Source organism: Aphelocoma coerulescens, chromosome 1A, assembly GCF_041296385.1.
Source record: "Aphelocoma coerulescens isolate FSJ_1873_10779 chromosome 1A, UR_Acoe_1.0, whole genome shotgun sequence".
Taxonomy (NCBI): Eukaryota; Metazoa; Chordata; class Aves; order Passeriformes; family Corvidae; genus Aphelocoma; species Aphelocoma coerulescens.
Genome location: NC_091014.1, coordinates 73,387,313 through 73,406,882, shown reverse-complemented (window position 1 = coordinate 73,406,882; position 19,570 = coordinate 73,387,313). Strand labels below are relative to the sequence as shown.

The 19,570-nt window shown below is 43.6% G+C and overlaps 1 protein-coding gene across 1 annotated transcript in view; it reads left to right on the top strand.

The window, feature by feature from the left end:
• Positions 1-1,772: 1,772 nt before the first annotated feature.
• Positions 1,773-19,570, top strand: part of ST8SIA1 (ST8 alpha-N-acetyl-neuraminide alpha-2,8-sialyltransferase 1) — a 107,876-nt gene continuing 90,078 nt past the window's right edge. The window contains exon 1 of the mRNA XM_069003488.1: positions 1,773-2,407. Coding sequence (XP_068859589.1) covers positions 2,163-2,407 — 245 coding nt within the window. The 5' untranslated portion in view covers positions 1,773-2,162. The remainder of the gene's footprint in view (positions 2,408-19,570) is intronic.

Below are 19,570 nucleotides of genomic sequence, written 5' to 3'. Positions count from 1 at the left end.
CTAAACAGTGACACACTGTGAGAGAGAATGTTTTTCCTTCTCTCAAAGCACTGAAAGTCCATTGAGATTTCCAAGTTTATTTTTTACTGAGAACTAACTATGTGTTGGGATGTCGAGCTGAAAACACTGTTGAAACACCCAGCTAGTATTTATTGTTATTTTATTGCTACCTTATGGCCAGGTGATACTAAACTAATTGTGTCAAACTTTCTTCTCGATTTCCTTCCCTCACCCAATCCCTTATTACCACTCAACCCTGAAAGTTGCCCCAAAGTAGCCAAGTCTCCATGTGCTGAAGGTCTGGAAAGCAGCTGGCTACTAACTCATACAAAACTCTTCCTAAGTTTATGTGGTAGTCTGCAGTGTTTTTCAGTGGGTCTGAAAGGTATGTCTGGAGATGCTGAACACAAATGGATGGTATCAGCCTGAGCTGAATCTGCCTTTTATGCCAGGGACTAGAGACCAGGATCTGAAACTAGGATCTGCCTCTGAGATACTGAGAGGACCTGAACATGTCTCCCATGTTTCAGCCTACCTGATTATCACAGAGAAGTGCTTTCTACTGCTGGAGTCACTCTGTTGACATGAAATGATGACACTGGTGATTTAGGAGGGCTGAGGGCTTTGCATGTGGCACCCTCATCCTGGTGTGCAGATGGATTCCCAACAGGAAGGCTGAGCTGGGAATTGTGATAGGCGTGCAAGGTTGATACTGTTGCTCTTTGGTTTGTGGGTGGCTTCTCTACCAATTCTCCCTCACTCTGAGCACTGCAGCAACAACCCCAGAGGGCTGGAACACCCATCAACCACCCCCATTCCACCCGGGGATATAACCCTCAGCATATTCTCTTCAAAGACTCAACCACACTAGTGTGCACAGAAAATCATAGAATATCCTGAATTAAAAGAAACCCAAAGGATCATCAAAATCCAACTCCTGCTCCTGCACAGGGCAACCTCAAGAATCCCACCGTGTGCCTGAGAGTGTTGTCCAAATGCTTCTTGAACTTTGTTAGGGTTGGTACCATAAGCACTTCCCTGGGGAGCCTGTTACAGTGCCCACCACCATCTGGGTGAAGAAACTTTTCCTAATATCCAACCTAAACCTCCCCTGACACAGCTTCATGTCATTCCCTCAGGTCTTTTCACTAGTCACCAAGGAGATGAGATCAGTGTTTGCCCGTCTGCTTCCCCTCACAAGGAAGCTGCAGAACAGCCATGGGGTCTCCCGTCAGTCTCCTCCAGGCTGAACAGAACAAGTGTCCTCAGCCACTCCTCGTAAGAGCTGCTGCTTTAGAATAGGTACTGCTGGCAGTGGCATGATCTGCTTTTGCGTTTCCCGTACCCCCGGTTTGCTACATTCTCCCAAAGTATCTTAATCCACAGATTTTTCGGTGTACTTTTTGCAGGATGTACTTTGTGCGGGGTGCACTTTGACTGGGCGGGCGCAGCGATCCCGCCCCCGGGGCTCCTGGCTTGAATCCGGGGTAGATACGGAGCGCTCGGGGCGGCCCGCGGGGAGTCACGGTGCGGGGAGGGAGGACGGGACGGAGCGGGTTAGCGTCGCCGACACCGTAGGGCAAGGGTCGGTGCCCGCCAGGGCGCGCTGGAGACCGGTGCGACCTCTGCTGGGGAAGAGCCAGGCACCGAGAGGGAGGGTGGGTTGATAGGTGCCGGCGGCGACGCCCGTAGCGGGACTTCCCTCCCTCTCTTCCTCTCTGCGCTCCGCTCCGCTCGGTGTCGGCGGTGAGGCAGGAGTGGGCGTGGCGCCGGAGCGGAGCCCCGCAGCAGCTGGGTCTCCGCTCCCTCCCTCCCCCGGCGGCCTCGGGCCGGGCTGTGGGGCCGGAGCACCCCGCGGCCGGGGCGGGGTCGAAATTTACCAAGTTGGTCCTCAGCAAGGCTGCGAGCGAGGGACTCGGCAGGAGGCGGAGGGAGGGCGGGGAGCAGCGGAGCATCATCTGGCGGGGAACGCGAGGGACCAAATGACTGTGAGGAAAGGCGGTAGCCGCCACCGCCGCCGACAGAGGAGCGAGCCGCGGCGCAGCGGCAGCAGCAGCCCCGCTACCCGAGGCCTGCTGGGCGGCGATGGCGGCGGGCGGCGGCAAGGCTGAGCAGAGCTGAGCCGGGCTTGCCGCCCGCGGGCGCCGCATGGCGCGGGCCTGATGCCGGAGCGCGGCCCGGCGCCGCGGCGGCGCTGCGGGAACAGGAGGAGGATGGCGGGGCTGGTGTGGAAGTGGCCGCGCACCCGCCTGCCCGTGGGCGCTAGCGCCTTGGGCGTCTTCGTCCTCTGCTGGCTCTACGTGTTCCCCGTGTACCGGCTGCCCGACGAGAAGGAAATAGTGCAGGGGGTGCTGCTGCAGCAGGGCAAGGCGTGGAAGAGGAACCAGACTGCGGTCGCCCTGTTCAGGTACCGCCGTGCGCGGCCCAAGGGCAGAGGGGACGGGCATCCGGGAACGGGCAGTCGCGCGAATCTGGGGCCCGGAGCCCACCCGGGCGCCCTCCCCACCCCGCCGAGCTCCCAAACTATTCTTTCTTCCCCGACCCTTTGTTTTTTCCCAGCGGGCGGCAGGCAGGCAGGGCCCTTTCTGCCCAGCAAAACTTTTTTTGGGGTGGCTCCGTTCGCTGTGGGGAGTAGAAGGGGCTCGGCGCGGGGGATGGAGGCTTATCCTCGCAGAGATACCTTTCCAAGGGGGATGAGGTTTCCGGGGATTGCGGCGGTTGCCCCCACAATGGGATCTTCTCACTTCCCCTGTATCAGTGGCAGCCCCTATGGCTGCTAACAAACCCCAGGGCTGCCAGCCCGGCTTCCCTCGGTGCTGGGGACTGCCAGCTTGCTGCCAGGAGAAAGCCCAGCTTGTGGAGCTTCCCGGGATGCGCAAGGGAAGGTTTGCGTGGATGTGCATTCGTGTCAGCATACCCGCTCTGAGCAGCACTTGGGAAGCTCCGCGCTGGTCCTTGACTCTATGCGGTTTATTATAGAAGCCACGTGAAAACGCACCTTTTCTCTTATCTTTGCTTTTGACGTGGCTGGGAAATGGCGATAATCCCTAGCGCCCAGCTGCTCAGGAGAGGAGGGATGTTGCAGCCAGGCTGCCACAGCTGAGAGCGTTGGAGAACCGACAGGGTCCCTCCGGCGGGGAGGATTTTTTTTAATCACTCCACTTTAAAAAGGAAATTTGCATCCCCTCAAAAATTTCTCACGTGTGGGTAAAATACAGGAAATTGGAAGAGAGGCAGATTTCCCTCCCTTTCCCGGAGGGAAGCTGGTTTTTTTTCCTCCCTATCCTCGAAGTAGCAAATTAAAGATCAGAGTGAGTGGTAATCGAATTGCCTCCAAAAAACACCCTCCTTAGTAAAATGAATCGGATCCAAAATTCAAGGGACTTATTTGCCCTTTAAAAAATATTTTTGTTTGGTTTTAAGTGGCATACAGTTTTGTTTGAGGTTCTTCAGTATTTTCTGAATGTATTTGCCTTTGTCATGAAGTGGAGCTGATGTGATCACTTAATATCTTGTCTGCTGGGATAACAGAAACTTTACAGTTCTTGAAAGGCACATTCTTCCATTAGCCCCCAAAGCCTGCAGGAAATCTGAGCAATGATAGGTGATAAGCAGGTGTGTGTTAATAGTATCTCATTAGGCAGGCCTGGAAGAAGTCCTCCCTTTAACACAGAACTAGCAATAAGGTACAGATGCAGGATCCCTCTCCTAAAGCACTTAATTAACACTAGAAGCTATGATCTTCTTGAATATTAATTGATCTTGATCCTGTGCACCATAGATCCCCATTTTGGGGGTAGATGAATCCAGCTTTTTAAAAAATTACCCCACAGGTTACGTCGGAAAGAGTCTGGTCTATTAGTTGTCATGTTTGTAAAACAAATGTTGTTTAAAGATTGGTAGTGCTGCTGCAGTTTCAGTTTACAAAACAGTTTTTAGACCATTTCCACCACATGGTTTAGTAACAAAACCTCTGTGTAGCTTATCAGCTATTCCACTTGCCCATATGTTTTTCTACTCTCTAAGCATAGTGATTATCTCAGAGATGCTATTGAAGAGAGTCTCATGCAATAAAAGGAGCTGTTGTTTCTTGTCTATGTCTCTTGATGAGTTGGTCCAGCACTAAATACAATGAGCTTTGAATCAATCTGCTTCAAAAAGTTTTTAAAATAAATTGTATGCTGGAGATATGTAGTGAGTCTAGTAAACTATATTATTCCAGCAGTTGTGATGTAGAAGTCTGTTTTTGCTGCTTAAATTTGCTTCTCTTCATGATAGAAGATTTTCAAGCCCATGTCAGTCAGGCAAGCTGCTGTATATTTGAGGCTAACAGAAACTCTTTGCTCTGATCCTGCTGTCCCTAAGCAAGCTTGCTGTAAAAACTCCAAATTTCACTTTCTGCTGGAAAATTCCAGTGAATGTCAGTCTCTGTTTAAATGCAAAAGGAGGGATAAAGATTCACAGAAAACCTGTGCGTGAACTTTCAAGTAATATGGCTTTCCATAATAGTCTAATATTAAGTGTGCTTTAATGTATTATTAATAAAATATTATTTAAGAAGAGTGTTATTTGCTGTTCTCCCTAGCCCTCCTGCCACATTCTGTTAACAAACAGTTTTGATTTTACTCAGTTTGAAGCATAAATTGGAATTCATCTGTGCTAAAAATCCATATGCAAATATTCATAGTACTGCTTTGTGTAGTGCAGTGGCATTTTTGGTATTGTATAGCCAGGTTCTTGCTACACAGAGCAAACACCTGATAGGTTTGGAACTTTCTCCTATAAACTCACTGGACTCCTGTTGCTGAAGTAGATGTTGGGTAATTAACTTGATGAAATCATACTTTTCAAACCTCAGAAGGGCTATCCCCTCTTTGCCTTCTGTACCTGGATCAAGGACAACTTCACTAGATGACTTAGCAAGGTCAACAAAAACATCTGGGTAATATGGGGTAGTTTGGGTTGAACCCTGGCAACCAAGTGCTGGTAGCTCCTCAATCTCCACTGCTGCTTCCTTCTGCTCTCTGTACAGCCAGAAACCTTATGGAAAGATTGGACCCCTGTAAATCCTTGCTTATGCAAGAACCCAGACTGGCCTGGTTCTTGTAGAATGATTCGATGGGGGTTTTGTGTTTGAATGAGGATTTCCAGAACTGGTTTTCAAATATAAATACCTGTTTAAATAGCCATGGATTCCTTTAAATTTCAAGACACTAGTGGTTCAGGTAGTCAAACTGTGAAAGCATCTCCTGTCTGACAAATGCTCAATATTCTGTCAGATGGTTAAACTGCTTGATTTTGAAGTGCAAAGTGCTCAAAATAGGAGTAAAATAGCCGTTAGTTGCTCTAATGATGGATGTGTCTAATCTGCCTACAATAAAATGGCTTGTCATGCTCTGAGGTGGTTAATGTTATTGAGCCCTAACTGTTTTTACAGATTGTTTTAGGGCCTAGTGCTGCTGAGATTATTTAGGCAAAAATGTTTTTAATTGTCTGTTATTTGCTAAAGTAAATTACATACAGTAATACCTTTAGGATGGTTCTATTTAAAATACTGCAATTCATTAAAGGCAGAACTGGATCTTTTAATCTGCCTTACAAGCTCCATACAGCCACAAATTCCAAGCACTGTGTGTTTATATGACACTTCTTTCATTTGTTTGTAGAGGGTGGAACTCCTCTAGGGAGTGAATATGCTTGTGGGGGGCAGCAGGTTTTGGCCTGTCAGGAGTCCCACTGAAGGGGTTGGATGATGATTAGTGTCTTAAAGGTTCTTCAGGAAGGGATGGGGCAATCCCTGCAAGACAACAGAAAGGCTTCCCTTGAGATGTAGCTTCTGCTAAATCTTGTTTCTATTCTTGCTTCTGGTGCTGCAGTTTTGTGTGATGCTGAAAGGTCACCAGGGATTATTCTGGTTGGTGGTGACTTGATTAAACTCGTGGCAGATGTCTGCTGTAAACTCACTGTTCATGACCTAACTCCATTCCAGAGCATCTGCTACAACTTGTCTTTGCTCTCCAGTGATGTCCCCTCTGACATGGCCAAACTGGCTATGCTCACCTTGGCTAGTGGCTTCTCCACTCCTTTCCATCAGATTTGTCCTCTTGTCCATTTTCCATGGACAGAGCAGAGAATCTACTGCCCTGAAACCACGCAGCAGGGTCAGTGGCTGAACTGGACAGAATATCCAGACTCTGGTGTTTGCAGTGTGAATGTGAAAAGACTATGAAGCCTTGCCTACTGTTGGCTTTGCGTGCCTTGTGAAAATCCTGCTCTGTTCCCAGTGTGCCAGAGGGGCTTTCTCCACTGTAACTTCCTCTGTCAGCTGCTCTTTGCCAGTTGTTCCTGTCTGTGCGTGGAGTGCAGTCACACGAGGAGCATCCCCCTGTGTACATCATTTTTCATTCTGGATTGCATTAACACAGAACTAGAATTCCAGGCCACTTCCCTGGCTGGGTAAGACAGATGCTATTGCCAAGTCAGCAAGGTTTTCCTTAGTTCAGATGGCTTTTTTTTTTCCTTCTCTTTTTATGTCAGCACTGCAAATTACATGAGTGTTGGGATCCTCACTGTGCTATTTCAAGGCAAATCTGAGGTTATTGCTCTGGTTGACTTTAGATAAGAGTTTGGCCCTTCTTAAACTGCTTCATCAGATACAGTATTATTCCTGCTTTCATTAGATACATGTGAAGGATGGAGTTAGGAGTCAACCTGGGAGATGCTGGATTAGGTTAGTTTTGCCTCTGTGGCCCAAGAAGCCCTGCCCTGAAACTAACGGGTATGCCAACATGAGCCAAATCCAGTTCATTTTTCCGTCCTGAGTAGGTGTTGCTACTGCCTGGCTGTGTTTTCATCAACATTTTACTTGATTTTGTTGTTGTTGCTGTTGTATTTGCTTCATTGATGATAAATGGAGTATTTGTAATTAGTGGTTTCCAGCTGAGATGAAAAGTTGTTTTGGTGAAGAAGTATAATTTTGAAGAGCAGGTTAAAGGTGAGAGGAAAGAAATGTTCTTACTCCATGTTATTATTTGGAAGCTGTGATGAAGAAAGCAAGCTGTAGAGAGGTTTGGCTCCGTATCTTCAAGGGTGGATACCTGAATGACATGAAAACAATGAGAATTAGTTATCTGAGTTAGCTCACAGTGTCTTTGCAGATGAGAGCTGTGCTGGCAAGATAGGAATTGATTTAAATTCCTGAGTTCCAGCTCCAGGTCTCATCCTTGACCCTAAGTAGCATTTTCTTACAGACTTTGATTCGCAATCCTAATGAAACAGACTGTTGAGATCTGTAGTATCTTGCAAAGTGTTGGATTGCTGCCTTCCTTTGGATTTGTAAAAACCCCAGTCTGCCAGTATTTATGGGAGGATGTAGCCAGCTCTCTGAGGCTCTTTTCTTGTTAGCTGGGAGCAGCCGAAGGCCCACAGCCAGGTCCTGGGGAACTGGAGGAACAGAGACTTCGTTGAAATTTAGGTTATCCAGCTGGGGCCCCAAAAGTCTGGTATGTACATACCTAGACACTGCTGGATGTATGTATTTTCCCATCTATGTTTTGCCTTTGTTTGCTGTGTAGTGGATGGAATGAATAGTGAATGAATCATCCATACAATGTAGCAATGAGTGATTTATTCCTCTAGCTGTAATTTTCATCTTCAGAGCAGCCAAGAGTGCTGCTCCCATGTGACGTATGTTCAATGACATATACGAAAATTCCTATTTTGAGGCTAGTTCCTAGTAGGTAAATGCATGGGAAATGAATTGTCTTTTTCCCTTTAGAATTTGTCTTTCCCCAGTGTGGATGAACCTCACTGAAATGAGGAAGCTGTTTGAACTTCAGCCTTCTGTTGTTCCTGTTTTCTGAGCACCAAAAAATACTTAAATTTTTAATCCCTGGATATACGTTAATCTTTTTCTGTATGCTTCCTGGAGTTCTCAAAATGCAAGGAAATTGCTCCTAATGCTAAATCATTTTAACATAGCTGCATGCAGTTAAATTCAGGCTGAAGCACGTTAATCCAAGCTAAGTAGTGTTTGTAAACCTCAGTGATTTCAGAATCTAGAAACTAGATTCAGGTTTTGTCATGTCACAATTTTTACGTACAGACCAAAGATTCTTCTCCCAGGTCTTGGATTTTAACCTGATTAGAAAAACAGCAGGTGAGCTGGGACAAGGCTCTGATAAGTCCCTGGACCCTGGCAAAACGTTTTTTCTGTAAAGTAATTGCTACAGAAGCTCTGGGCTTCATGAAGAAGCTGTGCCTGTTGCCTTGACCTTAGTGGTATTTAAAATTTTTAACAAGGTGAATTATATTGTGGAGAACTAAATCCTGGCTTTCACCAGGATTCTGGAGGTCACTTTCCCATTGTTCCATTCAAGATAAAGGTGAAAGTTGTGAAATTAGATTGTTATGCAGTATTTTATGGCTAACAGAATGGTGTGGGGTTTTTGTTCTTATTGCATTAAATCAACAGACTTTAATTTTGACTTCTCCTGTTCCATTTGCTGGAAAATGCCCTCCTGAATTTCTTGGTTTAGAGATTCTTTTTTCAAATGGAAATGTGGCTACAGTAAGGAACAGCTGAATAGAAATGCTTAACTTTTTTTTGTCTTCCATGTTTGCTGAGAGTATCTTGAGTATTTCCTGAACAACCATTTTGTTTATATTTTTTCTTCTTTTTTCCCCTCCACCTCTTCTTCAGCCTATTCCCATTCTTAAGATGCCCGAGGCGCTCCTCAGCTTTGAGGGGAGCCCCAGATTATTTGAGTGACTCCTTTTATAATTATCCAATTATCGTTCACAGCAGTGATACAAAGAACTTTTGTGAAATTTACTCCTTTATCTCCTTCCCCATCTGAACAATCACCTTCTCCAGAGTCTTGCAACTTGAACTGATGCTCAGGGCATCTGTTGTTTTGCATCCTTGATGTTCCAGTAATTGGCTATCAGGCTTTCCAGGTAAACTGCAGACTTTGCCTTCATGTATTAGCAAGATAAAGGCTTTATTTATCAGGCTGCTTCTGCTCTGAGGAAGCACCATCAGCTTTAATTTAAAAGTTGCTATATAGCTATCCTATATTTTGAGGAGCACTGGTAAAACAGATCATCAGCTATTTTCCTTGCTTTCTTGTGAGAAAAACTTGCTCTGCATATTTCTGGAATGCCAGGAGTGGCCATTGCTGTAATAGAGAAATGACAGCTTTGTATTTCCTGTCAGAGATGGAAGACAAACAAACAAAACTTTTTTTTTTTTTCCCAGTGAAAATATTTTGATATTTTCCTATGTGGTCCATCTTGGCCAAATGTCAGTTCTGGGAATTCTATTTCATCTGCCTCAATGTTTCGAGGTTCCCTCGTTCTATTGATGCTGTTGGTCCTGCAGTGTGGTGTGTCCCAGGGCAGGGTGATGAGGGACCTACTGCTGTAGGTAGTACTCAGAAGTGCCAAAAGGGTTGAGGAAACCAGTCCAAAAAGCTGGAAATGTGCAGTGAGGGAGTGATGCTGAGCCCAAAGCTCTCTGATTGATGCCTGCCTTTCTCAGTGAGTCAGTAAGATTTAGGCCTAATGGTAAATGTGATGAAGACTATCAGGTTACTCATCTAGGGTTCAATCCTTCTACTTTTAACTGCCAGGGGACACTGGATTTTGGTTCTCCATGTACATCTATACAACAAAGGGAGCAGAGTTATAAAGGGAATTAATGAAACTACGTACATGACATGGTTATCTCTTGTAACTGAACTTCAGGTCTAGGTCACCACTGGAGTCGGTTGGAAATTCTGTGAAAAATTATCACTGTCCAGAAATTATTATTTTTACAGTGCCATAAGGTTGCAGAGAGACATTCTGTGCTCTGAAAGATCTTCCTTACCAAGAATGTGTGTAGTGAGATCCCAGCTATGCAGATTAGGAATTTTTATTAATGGGGTGGGTTTTCCATCTGTTAGTGCAGTTTTAATGTGAAGGAATACCTGGGCAAGTGACAAGCTATGGGAATGTTCCCTGGAGGAGTGATCCAATACTCGTGCTGAAGGTTTGGTGGATACTGGCTCTTCCTACTGCTAAAACCTGGAGGTACCAGCTTACTACTTGTGAAGTGTGCAATGCTTTTGTTTTAGTTTTTTTTCTTCTTCTTTCCATGACTTCCATTGAAGCATTTATCTGTTTCAAAGGGAATAGAAGAGCTCTTTATTCCATATGTAGCATTCACTGGAGATATGAATCCCTGTTCCTGGATAGTAACTCACAGTTACTTAGAGTATAAAGAATGAATCGTCAGTTACTGGTGAAATTCAGATTCTCTACTTCTGCTCCATCTGTGAGTTCTGTCACTAGACAACAGTAGCAGGTGCTGCAGCAGACATTCCTAATTGGAATGTAGTCTTTAGATTATCCTTGCTCACTGTGGGTGATTTACTGCCATCCACTCAGGGAACATTACCTCCTTATTTGTCTGAGTGAGGTTCAGACTCTTTGCAGTCTCCTGTGCTGTGCCATTTACTACTTAGTGGCAATGTAAAAAGCATGAGAATAAATCCATATGGGGTGTAGCCGTAATATGGGATAGAAAGGAGATGCAATGTTCATGAGGCAGGAACAGAGGAATGCTGTTGGATCAGATGAGAATGGGAATGATGAAGTGAACTCTCTGTCTACAGCTTGTTTAAAGATCAATTTGAAAAATAATTTTGAGATTAATATATGCTGTATTTAATTTTCATTTGCTTTTAGACCTCTGTAATTTTTATGATATAATTAAGAAATGGGTTGAGAAACTTCGGTCTGTCTACATATGTCTGTAAAGTAGATAACTCACCTGTAAGTTCTCAGAAAGTTTATATATCCACTACTATTCCTCAGTTATGTGGAGAGGAGTTTAACATTTATCACTGTGATGGTCTTAATTCAAGAGTATGAGGACACCTTTTGCCAAGGACCAGGATTCCAACTGTTTTCAGGTTCTAGAGCTCTGAAGCTCAGCAGGCCAGGGGATGTCCACCTGCAAAATTTCACCTGGCTTGGTGATGCTTGCTCCTCTCTCAGAGCAAAGCAGGAAAGGATGCTGAGCTACATATTTTGAGGCTAGGGGCACTTAATATGACTTGGAGGATGCCCACCCTTGTAATAGCTGTGCCAGCTCTTGCAATCAAGTGAATTTGTGACAGTCTTCCTTTCATGGGATAGAAATGAAAAAGAATATTTCAGTCCTCATAGCTAAAGGGAAGTGCTTGTAAATGTGAATGGTGGCTTGGCTCCCAAAAGGCAAGTAAAAATCCAGTGTGGGTTGTTGCTATTCAGATGCCTAATTTCTGTGCTTAGTCATCATTTTGGGGGCCTGACTCATGGTTTTTAAGTGCTAGGGATTGCTATAGTGAGAATTACATATCAGCCTATAATTAGATGCATTTTTTTAACTGAGGAAACTGTAACAGTGAAGGGAATAGGAGAAACAAAACCAATCTGGGCATTCCTTCATAGGTTGTATTATTGAACATTTTGTCTTGGCAGCCAGCAAGCATCTAGCACAAAGACACTTGCTGAGCCTTATGGACAAATGCTGAACATCTCCAGGTTTATGTATGCCCGGTTGGATGAAGCAGTAAAAGTGCACATGAGATATTTATTCTTTCTATCCTGTTTAAGCCATTGCCTTTAAGTATATCCAGAAGGGAATGTCAGATTGTGCAGTTTGAGCTTTCTGATCCAAAAATGGGAACAACACAAAAGCTAACCTATCATTAGAGAAATCATGTGTTTTGATAGTTCTGTTTAGACAACAGAACAAGGGAAAAACACTTATTTAGTGTAGTTCAGTAAATGCTAATGGGTCCAGCATCTGAGAACATGTTTATTTTTGCCTTGGGTCTTTGATGCTTTCTTTCATTTAAAAAAAACCCAAACAGTTTTGTGCTTCACTTGTCTAACAGGCCATTGGTACTGTAAGTCTTGTACTAAGAAGGTTGAGTTTGTTGTTTTTCCCCACCTAATCTGTGGGAAAATGTTGAGTTGGTTTTACAAGTTTAGTACAAATTCTGTTTTCTCATCTGCTGCAGAACAGCAGATCTGCATCATGGAGAAAAGCAAAGTTCCCTCTGCTGGTGTGGAGGGAAATGGGCTGCTGGGGTTCCAGTGGGGTGTGGGCTCTCTTCTTTGTGGCATCACCAGGAGAACATGTGCAGTGTGCTGTCACTTGAAATCAGGGTCAACCTAGATGAATACAAGCTTGCTCAGCATTTTAGAGCTTAATCAGTTCTTTCCTAAAGAACTTTTGGCTTAGTCATTTGGTTTCAGGTGGTGTCTCGTGTGGCTCTGCAGCCTGTCTGGTGAGAATGTTACTCCTTTCCATTTAAGATCAATAACTTGTTTTGCCTTAGAGAAATTAAAAAGAAACCCCAAAGTCCTGAGAAGTAGTTTGTTTCCACTCATGAATTGCTGCCAGTGTACAGGTATTTCTCAAACACCTGGATAACTGCTAAGAGCAGATTAGCTTTAAACAAGTTTAAGGAAGAAATAGCCAGGCATTGTCGTTTCATCATCGCCTTTTTGGGTCTAAAGTGAATGGTCTGAATCTATCGCAAAGGAAGATCTCCCAAAACACACTGTACAAGTCATTGAGCACATAAACATGATTTAAAAAGTATTTTTAAACCAACTTTCAGGCAATATTCCTATCTTAAGATGCCTCATTTTAGGACTAAGTAGGTTGAATGATTTATTTAGTGAATTTTTACTTTTATCCTAATACTGAGTAGATATCTTGGTTTAATTTCTTGAAGGATGTTTAGGATTTTTGCTTGCTCTTTTTAGCAGCAGCTTTTAAATGTTGATACTGTAAAAGACCATAAACCTTTAGAAAGTTAATTCACAGTGAAGAGCACTCTGGGTCCTCTGGGCTTATGCTTTCTCTGAGCAAGCTGATACACCTCCTCTGAAAAGAGGAATGGGGAGGCACTCTTGGGATTTCTTGCCTCCTTTTCCTCGAATCCCTCCCTGCCTGAAGGTGGTGGCTGTGCCTACTGTCCCTTGGGAATTTAAGGTGACATCATAGGCACGCCAGCTCCAGAATAACTTGTGCCCTGGTGTTTTAGAAGAGGATTGACGTAATGCTTTGGATAATTTCCAGAACCACCTCAGCTGTCACCAGCAACTCTTCCCACTTCAAAGAGTAATATGTTCTATAAATAGTGGTGCAAATTAGGCTCTGGTTGTGTCCCAGATCCCTGAACTTATGTCATCCCTGGCGACAGGACTGTGGAGTGAGAGGCAGCAGGTGCTGCCCCAGTGTCCAGCTTGGACAGGGCAGGGGGCACAGCTCTGACATAATTTAGTCTTGTCCTGGTTGCTGGCTGCTCTCAGAAATAGGGTGCCTTCCTTCATATACTCTTATTCTTACTTCAAAACTGTGTTTTCTCTTGGGAAAAGTGTCAGAACCCTCTTGTTGGCTGAAAGGAAGGGATTGCAGAATGGAGTACTCCAGAAGGAAAGAAAATGCTCTTGGAGGGCAGGAGGGAAGGTGGTGAGATGGAGAAGCCTTGGGAGATTGTAAGGGAGGTGGAAGATTGCTAGGGCTTAACACAATAGAGACAAGGAGCTTGCAGCAGCAGGGGCACTGAAGAAGGAGAAACTTTAAAAGCAGAGAATAAAATACACATTTATGTGAAGCAGAATAGCAGAGAAAGACCATAGGAAATTTGAGAACAAGTATATGGCTAAATCAGAAAGGCAATCAATTAAGGGTAAACCATTCAGTGAAGTGGACAGCTTAAGGACAGGTCAGTTGGTTAAGCAAGATAACCCAAGGAAGTAACAATTAATTAAAACAGCATGAGGTAAATTATGATCTCAGAGAAGAAGCTCAAGTTTCAGATGGAAACAGATCACTTCAGTAAATTGAGGGTCCAGTTTCAATGGCCAGAGGTATAAGAGAGGCCATGAAACCATAAATAGGAGATGGCATTTTCATGCCACAGGATAGAAGAACCATTTTGCTCTAGAGATGACTGTTGAAGTGATGAGATTTGGAAGTGGAGTGATGAAATATGTGGAGTACAGCCCACTCACTGCAGCTATCTCTGGTACCTGTCCTACTTAAGAGCTGTGGTAGGGAAAATGTCCATATGGTTAGCAAAAAGACAGGAAAACAACATTTGTTGCTCTGTTTTTTTCATCCTCTGATTGCATTTTGCCAACTAGACAGTCCACAGGCTTGACATCTAGTGAACTTTGTTTGCTGAGGGTTAGATTGCCCTTTGGGGCATCAGTAGCTCAAGCTGAGGGATGATGAATTACAGCAGGCAATTCTTTGACTTCTCGTATCTCAAACTGGGGTTGGTTCCTGTGGTTTTAGGGTGAGACAAACCCATTAAACCAAAGATAAACCCATTAAAGGCATGCTTTGTTCTGTCTGGATGCCATCCATAGCATTTCTGATGAGATGACTTCTCACTGTATGTTCTAGTAGGATCATACGCATTGTTGGCATTAAATGGATGCATACATAATGTGTACTTAGAAAGAACTCCAAGCTGCACTGTTCTGGGGATATTCAGCTACTTCAGAACTCCTTGGCCACATGCACTTGGCCTAGTTTTGGTTCCAAGCTTTGGAACAGCTCTGGGATGGTGAGGGATTTGTGGGGGCAGACATGGAGCTTCTACGCTGCTGGTTGTCAAATGCCATCATCTTCTCCAGAGTGATCTTGCTGTGCGGAGGCAGAGTGCAAAGCAGTGAAATTTTGGGTCTTGGGTGGTGTCTTTTTCTCTCTTCTGCAGCATTTCCATCAGGTAGCTTCTGCCCCAAATATGCCTACTTCCCAATGGTTGTAGGAATATACACGTGGGCACCTGCAGGAAATTTGTGAGAGATGTGCAGTATAAATCAACTGACAATGGACTTTTATTTCAGTGCATGAAAACACAGAAATGTCTTTAGCAGGACTAATTACTACATCAGGTCTTTTTAGTTTAGTTTCCCATCTCTGTCAAGGCCTGGCACCAAATGCTGCAGAGGAAGTCATGCAATAAATAAAAGTAGTAGTATGATCTCCCAAATAAATCAGTGTCTCAAGTTCTTAGCATTTTGAGACTTCATTTAGTCTTCACTAACTTAGTTTAACACCCCATTCCAAATAACTGCTGTTACTTATAACAACCTTTCGTGTTCTTGGTGCTTACATAAATAATCGATTCCTTCTTAACCTTCATTATGCTTAATTTAGGAAGTGCAGGTGTTCTTGGAATGGTTAATTCTTAAATATATGTCTTATTCTTAGATTGCTGCTTAATCACTTTAACAAATGTGTTTCCCCTTCAGGTCATATACCCTTTTTATACTAATTTGCTTTTTTATCTGGTTTATTTTTAGATTGTGACATTGTACCAGAAAAGAAAATGTCACCATGCTGTTGAAAACTAAATAGCTCATCTTCAACCCTGTAGTAAACAGTTTAATTACTGTGGAAATGGAATTATTGCTCTCTAAAATTGTTTGGTTGTTCTAAACTATCCTTTTTTTTTTTTTTTCTAAATAATTCACTGCTTAAGTTTCTTGAAATGAGTAGCACAGACCAACTGACCATGATCCAGTAGAGCTCTGTAACTCATCATGCATTCTTGAGCTGCAAGGTGAGTTTTCAAGATGAATTTGAGACCTAAGAAGGTGGCAGTTGGACTGCCCAGTTAGTGGATGCTTTCAAATCAGCTGTATCAGGCCTGGGAGCTCTGAATGTAATGAAAGGCTCAGTCAAAGAAAAAGATATGTTGAGTTAACTTTTGTGTAGTACACATCCTGTAGGTGTGAATGTGGAAGTCTTCTCATGCAGGTCAAGAGACTGACATTTATTTGCCTGACAGGGCACATTTTTTATTTTTACTCAGTAGCAGGAAGGAAAACCACAGACTCAGTCAGTTCATTGTAGAGTAAGTCCAGTGCTGTCCCAAGAAACTGGGGACAGAGGTCAGAAAGAGAGAATGTCCTTGGCAGCCATCTCTTGGGGCCAGGGACTGTGGGATTCTTGTTTCCAACATGTAGTTTCCAAAATGTTCCTAAATTATTATGAGTTACTTCCAGTCTAAACTGATGAGTTCAAGCTCAATCAATAAACTAGAGAATCTTCCACCTTCCTTCCTCATTCCCCTCAGGATCCTGAATGCAGTGTTTCATGGGCCAGTGGTTTTATTGATTATATATCCCCAATCAGTGCTTTCTTGTTAGTGAATAGTAGATCCAGCTGTAACCTTACCTACCAATACCTGTACCAAAAATTATCCCTGACACACTCCATAAATCTCCCAGGTTGCTTGCATAACTCCGTGTTGCTCTTCCTATGGGTGTCAGGGGGAGAGATATAAATCTACTAGTGGACCCAGAGTTTGCGATGCAGGGATTTCCTTGAGTCTTTTAAAAGAGGCTTTTGTTCCCAGCACTATGCCTCACTCTTCTGGAATTGAGAATGTGGACTCCTGGGTAAAAGGGAACTCGGGTTGGATACACTAGCCTGAGAGACTGCATGGCTGTGAGTTTTATGTCTTGTTTGACACTGCTGGTTTATAAATTCCTCCCTCAGATCTTTTCAGAACCTAGCTCAAGTATTTTTAATATTTAGATTTCTTTGGATTAGGGGTAGTCTGTGAAAACTGAAGCACAGCAGCTAATTAAACTTAGGAATTCGACAGTACTTCAACCCAAAATAGTTTCCTGTGATACGTGTGGCTGTATATGTCAAACTCTTCAGGCTTGGCTTTTATTTAAAATTTCATAGTGTTGAAGTATATATATTGCAGGCATTTCAAGGTGGCATGTTTTGCTTTGTTGTAGTATGCCAGGCAGCTCCCTAAACAGCAACAGGTCTCCTGTTTACTACTTTAATGGATCCTGTAACTGGGTTCTCTTGGAATAAAGAAATCTATAAAGGATGGGAAACTCAGTCAGAAAGAGAAGGGGAAAGTAAAATTCCAGACTTGATTTCTGCCAGGAACATTTCCTGTAGCTGTTCCGCAGCACTTGGAAGCCCAGGGTTTCCCAGACCCACCCACTCATGCCTGTGCAGGGGAGATGTGATCATATAGCTGGGGGCGGGTCCGACAGATGGCAGAGGCAGGAGAGGTGGATGGAGAAGAAAACATCTTGGCAAAGATGGGTAGGAGTCATAGCATGTAGTAATCTCTGTGGTTTGTGTTTGATGGGCTTTTAGGAATTCTAATATCACATGGAGTGTTAGCTTGTTAAATGCCACCGGATTGGGCAGAGGAGGAAGTTGGATAAATTACATTTTCTGCCAGGATTTCAGGCCTATAAGAGCTTAGTACATAAATCACGTTTATTCCCTAGGAAGCTGTTGATTGCTCTGGGTAATGGGGTTTGTGCGTTCCTGATTTATTCCCAGCAGCACAGGGCATAGCACTGCAAACTGCTTAGATTAGGATAGACTCGAACGTGCTTCCTGTCTCCTGCTCACCTCTTCTTTTTCACTGCCAGCTCTCTGTTTTCTACTTCTGCTTCTTCCTCTGTGCCTGTGCAGGAAACCTGCCCTCCCCTCCCCCCGAACCACTAAACCATTGTGGTGTGTTGTGAAGCTACCTGTTTGTAGTGAGTGCTGCCAAATATCATTTGCTTAATGATAGAGGCAGAACAGCGTGCAATGGCTTAAAAGTTGTAAATATGTGATGACCTTGATGGCTGAAGCTGTTTGGATTATATAATGTATAAGGACTATTCCAGAGTCCTGACAAGCTGTAGTAGTGCCTTTGAACTTCTGGGAGCTTTGGAAGTGTGAGTTTTGGAAACTCTGCTTTCAGTGCCATGTGAATATTTGTAGTGAAAAGCCAAGTTTACGTTCCTTGATTACACTGGAAAATTCTTTCTAGCGGGTTAGGAGAAGTCCTGCCAGCTCTTTTTAGGGTCTGGAATAGCTCAGATGATAAGCTTCTGCATGTCCTTTGGAAGCAGCTGTTAAGTAATAGAAATGTGGATTACATGTTTAGATGAAACAAGGAGTGCTTATATCCCCACTGCTTAAGTCTGACCCAGGAAATTCCCAGTGTTTTACACACCCTGGAATCCAAATGGATAGTTGTGGTGAGCAGTGGATTGGTGCTGTCACTCTGTCCAAAGGGACTTGGCTCAGGTGAGGTTGCCAGTGAAGGAGCAGAGTGACTCAGAAATGAGATGATGTGGGAGGAAAGTCAGAAAATATCTCCTGGACTCCTCCCCACCTCCTGTTAGAGACTCCTGAGGTTTCTTTGCCGTAGCGAGCATTGGACAGAGAGGAGGTTTGAGAATGCTTTAAGTAATCACAAGAGGCATTTTACAGAGAGTTGTTAGTAGGTTGGCAGCAGTGTTGAGACCAAATGGCAAAAGATTACTTCTCCATCAGCATTTTGTCCTTTCTAATGTAGTGCTAGTGGGAGTAAGGCAATGTTTGTTACTGAGATATGTTCAGAAAGAAAAAAAAAAAAAAAGAAAATCACTTTCCTGTGTGCAAAATGGAGCTTTGACCATCTCAAATCCATTAATACAACACACAGCTGTCACTCAGCCACTGGGAATGGAAGTAGGAGAGTAGCAAAAAGAAATTGTGTAGTCCAGCATTTGCTTTTGTTTTATCATAACAGAGTGCCTTATGATCATCAATAAACTTGATTTTTGGGTTTCACTGGGCCTACAGGAGAGAAAGGTGTGAAGACAAACAGGGTATATGGCCTCTTGTTCCTGGAACAGGTGTCTGGAGGTGACTTGTGAAAGTGTCTCAGCTGATCTTCCCAGTAAGAACAGACTCATTTCAATCCAGAGCTGTTGAGATCTTATTTCAGTAAGTCTGTAAAGAGGCAAAAGAGTTCAACTGTGATGGAGTTCAATATGACTGCAAGATGACTGCCATTTTACTTTTTTTCTGTGGCTTCACCAAAAGAGACTTAGAAAGACTTGGAATTGGAGTTTCTCATAAAAAGAGGTTCCAATTTGGATATGTCTGCATTTTAATCTACTTAGTGACTTTAGCAAAGTGTTTGCATCAATAAAGCTGATTTTATAGCACCTAGCACTTGGGCAAGATTTAAAACACATTAGCAAAATCTCAAAAATTAAGCTTTTACCTGTAAACAGGGGAATTGCAAGTTCAAGATGGGTTTCAGATAAATGGCTCTATTTTAATCTGTGGTAATTTTTCCAATCTTGTTCATCTGTTAGAAACCATCTGTCAGCACACAGAAGGACCACTGAAGTCAGTTCAGAAATATTTCTGGATCCTCGGCCAGCTGATGATCAGCTGTTCACAGAAGGGATGTTGGTGGTTGCAGCATCTAGGGCTATAAGTCAAGTCCAGTGTCAGTCTTTGGTGAGGCATTAAATCCTGGCTTTCATCCAAAATCAGACTATTACAGTTTAACAGGTGTATAATTCTGGGTGTACAGAAGCAACAAAGAGCACACTGTTTTGTCAATGTCCATTTCAAGGAAGCTAAAGAAAGGCATTATTCGGCATCTATTGGATTCTTTTCCCCTTTTCAGTCAGTAGGAAATGTGATATAACTGGAATCTCAATCATAATCCACTCACTTTAAGAAATTTTTCTC